Source organism: Liolophura sinensis, chromosome 2 (genome assembly GCF_032854445.1).
Source record: "Liolophura sinensis isolate JHLJ2023 chromosome 2, CUHK_Ljap_v2, whole genome shotgun sequence".
Classification (NCBI taxonomy): domain Eukaryota; kingdom Metazoa; phylum Mollusca; class Polyplacophora; order Chitonida; family Chitonidae; genus Liolophura; species Liolophura sinensis.
The window spans coordinates 2,467,847-2,472,405 of NC_088296.1; the positions used below are offsets into that span (position 1 = coordinate 2,467,847).

A 4,559-nucleotide genomic window follows, 5' to 3' on the forward strand; every position below is an offset into this window, starting at 1 on the left:
TTCTGGATGATGACGATGTACTGGATGGTGACAGCATGCTGGATTATGATGATGTGCTAACTGGTGACAATTTGCTATATTGTGATTATGTGGCAGATTGCAACCACGTGTTGGATAGATGGCAACGATTTGGTAACGATTTGGTAAGTGGCTGCTATGGGCTAGATGAAGACATTCTAAGAGATGACAACAATGCTCTGGATGACCTCTGGTAACATGACACAACTTAGTGATATTTTATTGTAACTGTTAAATACGATGTTTAAGATCTAAAAATCATCAACATTGCCTCTACATAGTTACACAATATTCAGAATGATAGAAAGTCACTAACGATTCCAACACATGGTTAATGCAATAAATTCGCCTCCGATCCGAAATACTGATTCCTGGCTTATTTGCTATTCTTAGGAAGTAAAAAGTCCTTTTATTAGTTTGAAAGCTATGTATCCAATAATGACCCCCTTGATAACGTTACGCGTTGTAAGCCAGTCTTCATTGTGAGCATCGTGACCTCGGTTGTAACGTGGCGTTGATCGGCTGCGGTAATCATCACGTTGCCATTCGTTGTCAGGGAGATAACTGGCGTTATTTTGCACTTTCGCTTTAGATTGCCTGCCTTGATTAGCGCTGGTGGAACTCTTCTGTGAGGGGTAAACTGACTGGCCACAAGGTGACATAGCGTAAGGTGAAGTGTCGAACTGTTGCTCAAGGCCAGGGTCAAGGCTGCGGTCAGGCTGGGAATGCCAGAAACCGCCAGGATTCCCCCGAATTTTGACAGCTTTACCGCCATTTTTCGTCGTGAATTTTTCTCTGTCGACTTTCTCTATGCTGACAATCTTGATTGGTACTGTGATGCACCCACCCAGACGTTCAAATTCCTTGAACACCCACAGACGTCGATTATCAGCGCTCCAGTAATCCCCGTAGCTCTGGAAGACTTTTATAACAGGGATATCCTTCACTTTGCAATCCCCATCACACAAATGATCCAGAGTATGTCCAATCAACTCTCCTTCATATTCGTCTCGCCGTTCAAACGTGTTTTTGATTGAACTCTGTGTGTACCGGATATCAGAGGGGGCCAAATCCGCACAACCTCCTCCCATTGTCTCTGAAAGTGAAAACAAAATGCATATCAAACAGCTGGTATTTCATTTTACTATCATCCATTTTAACAATACAAAATCCTAACTGCCAAACTCGTGCTTGACTGAGTCAGTCTAATTACTTTTTTTTTTATTTCATTGGTGTTTTACGCTGTACTCAAGTTAATTTCATACGACGGCAGCCAGCATTATAGTGGGAGGAATTCGGCCAGATCCCGGCGAAAACCCACGACCATCCACAGGTTGCTGCCAGACCTTCCCACTCACGGCCTGAGAAGACGCCATCATGATCTGGACTTGCGACTGCATCGATGAGAGGCTCCTGTGTCATTACGCTGCGCTAACGCGCTAACCATCTGAGCCATCGCGTGCACCCTGTCTCATTACGTTTACCCTATAAACGTATAATGGAGAAACAAGACACCCAAGGATTTTAACGTCATGTCTTCCGAAGTGCACATCACTACCACTGAAATACTTAACAAAGGCTTTGCCTAACAAGACTATAGTCTATGTCTTCAGCCAGTCACCAGCGGTATTCAGTCATCTGTAAAATAACCAGCCAAAATTGTCTTTTCTTGGTGACACACATAAGTAACACCATGAGCTCTACACAATGATTAAGAAATAATGTTTGCGTCAGTTTCTCCTTCGACCTAAAATACAAACTCTTCCACATCCATTTGATGTAAAACTGCCGTTAGACTACCCTGACGCGAACATTATTTCTATTCTATTACCTTGGTTGCAGCAAAATGTTTTCGTAATTATAACAAAATCGCCATTGTGGTATAGATTAACAGCAAAAAACGCCCCCACTTTCCCTGTCACGTTGTTTTCGTCCAAACGAACGTTCTAAAGGGGCGTGACCTAATTCTCGACGAAACCAATAATGTGTTTTACAGGGGGTGTTAAAATGCGATGCTAAATATTACGGACGTGCTTCACGACTAGGATAGAATAATAAACAGAATACGTTTATTTCTCGAAAACATTTCCGATTATAAAATATAGCACTATTAAATAAAACATCTGCAGGGTTGCTTTCATATTTCAGCTAAGGCGCTGTTATCAGGGAAGGGTTCGGTGAGACAGGCACGGTGTCAAACAGCGACCACACTGACAGTGAGCCGGGGAGGTCGCTCGTTGCTGGCAGTTAGAGTTCGGGCAGATCAAAAGTTTTCCCAAACTCTCTCTGCTGAGCTAAAGGAGCTGGAGAGGCCGCTGAAAGAAAGACTCGCAGGAAGAATTATCAGGTTCGTATGTAAAAAAAACAAGTTTTAGTGAAACCATTATTATCTCTTATTGTGTAGCATTCAAACGTCCTTATGGGCTTTAAATTATCTGTAACCTGATACTTTTCTTCTTTAAAATAAACGTTCGCTCCGGCAGAAAAAATAGCCATTTTGTTTCTTTGTTTATATTTGTCGTTTGCTTTATCCAATGTAAACAACAACCTCTATCCACCCATAGAACTACAATAGACCCGTCCAGAAGACAAACGCTTCTGTGTCGTGATGGGGGGTATCTAACGACCTAAATAATTTGCACTTGGCATAGAGCCAAGCAGTGCGACGTATGTAATAAAAAGGAATCGAAGGGTAATAGAATATGTTATACATTCATATTATTTCGAGGTAAATGCTCTTAGGATACTTAGAATAGGTCACTGTGTGCATTTACTACATTTTGGACTAATTGCATTTGTATAATTCGTAGCCCGATTTGTGTCCCCTGTTAATCCATATTCAGATGAAACACGTTTGAATTTTTCATACTCCGGATATCGCATTATTACTCCTTCAGTGACGTGTTAGTTATATGGTAACCTCACTTTTATACTCCGGATATAGCATTATTACTCCTTCAGTGACGTGTTAGTTATACGGTAACCTCACTTTCATACTCCGGATATCGCATTATTACTCCTTCAGTTACGAGTTAGTTATATGGTAACCTCACTTCCATACACCGGATATCGCATTATTACTCCTTCAGTGACGTGTTAGTTATATGGTAACCTCACTTTTATACTCCGGATATAGCATTATTACTCCTTCAGTGACGTGTTAGTTATATGGTAACCTCACTTTCATACTCCGGATATAGCATTATTACTCCTTCAGTGACGTGTTAGTTATATGGTAACCTCACTGTCATACCCCGATTATCGCTTTATTACCTCTTCAGTTACATGCTAGTTATATGTTAACCCTGCTTTCATACCACGGATACCGCATTATTACTCATTCAGTGACGTGTTACTTATATGTTAACCCCATTTTCATACCCCGCATATCGCATTATTACACACTGCCTGCAATATTCAAATTTATATTCATTTAAAATGGGTAAATTTCAAATTTACACGTACATGTAATTAATATTAAAATTCACAAGGCATAAATCACGTAAATTATTAATATAAAGTTCAGAAAAATTACAGCCTGTTCCAGTTTAGTATATTCATTTTTTATGCAGTGTTATCGTGTCGACATATACCCTTACTGACATTTACTAAAAAATAATCAGTTAATAATCATGTATTAGACACTATTTATCATGCAGGGTGTAGGCCCGACACCTCACAGAAACATATCTGCTGTACTATGATACTATACCGTATACTGTGTGTATTTTATCCAATATCCACTCCATGCTTGGCCGAGATTTACCGTTCCCAGTAAACCCCTGAGTACATGTGCACTTACAACTCCCGTCAGAAGTCACGAAAACACATCACATTTAGATGCGTTTATGTTATGAAGGCCCATGTACGTATGCCTGTACCACAACGTCAAATCACAGATAAGGAGCCTGACAATGGCAGGGATGACGCTCCAAGCCTTGAACAGGATCTGTTTTGCTTCTATTTTGTATACTTACATTCAAACCTTACATCCAATTACTACAGACAGCTACAACAGGCTGTCAACAAACGCTATAGTCAGGAGCTTGTGAAATCATGCCCCTAAATTTAGCACTTCCGGTTACGAGAAATCAAGAACGAAAGTAAAACCGCGAGCTGCAATGAATAATAACACAGTTGCTTGCTGGAATCAGGTCGAGGCATGATTATGTGGAGGAACAAAAATCTTCTAACCTTTATTGTCAGGTAATGACGAGGACGTTGTTAGGTAACCCTTATTCCAGCTGTCATGGGTAGGCCTAGATTTACACCATCAAGTGAGGACTTCAAGGGGCGGAGCTCTGATCCAGTATGGATTGACCGCAAATTGTTGGACTCAGTCTGTGATTGTACGAAATAGCCAGGTTTTTAAGATACGATCTGATTGAGGCCAACAATTTGCTTGTGAAGCCATGGTGATTAAGACAATATTGAGTGCATTACGCAACACAACGCCTGGTTTGTTTACCTCCCTGAATAATAAACCGTCACGCTGTGTGTTTTTTGAACCGTTGAATAACGTGTTTATATAGCGTTTACAA

The 4,559-nt window shown here is 40.6% G+C and overlaps 1 protein-coding gene across 1 annotated transcript; it reads right to left on the bottom strand.

Moving 5' to 3' along the window:
• Positions 1 to 202: 202 nt before the first annotated feature.
• Positions 203 to 4,023, bottom strand: LOC135462788 (uncharacterized). The gene is made up of 2 exons (XM_064740048.1): positions 3,731 to 4,023; positions 203 to 1,114 (listed from the first exon to the last, which is right to left on the bottom strand). The coding sequence occupies exons 1-2, from the start codon at positions 3,765 to 3,767 to the stop codon at positions 408 to 410; spliced, it is 744 nt and encodes a 247-aa protein (XP_064596118.1). The 5' UTR covers positions 3,768 to 4,023; the 3' UTR covers positions 203 to 407.
• Between the last annotated feature and the right edge of the window lie 536 nt (positions 4,024 to 4,559).

What these genes read in the sequence shown, in the direction of transcription:
- LOC135462788 (XM_064740048.1), bottom strand. Translation starts at nt 3,767, where the DNA reads ATGGAGTGGATATTGGATAAAATACACACAGTATACG. An exon ending in TAAAATACACACAGTATACG is followed by an intron (nt 1,115 to 3,730) that starts GTATAGTATCAT and finishes TTTCACTTTCAG; the next exon opens with AGACAATGGGAGGAGGTTGT.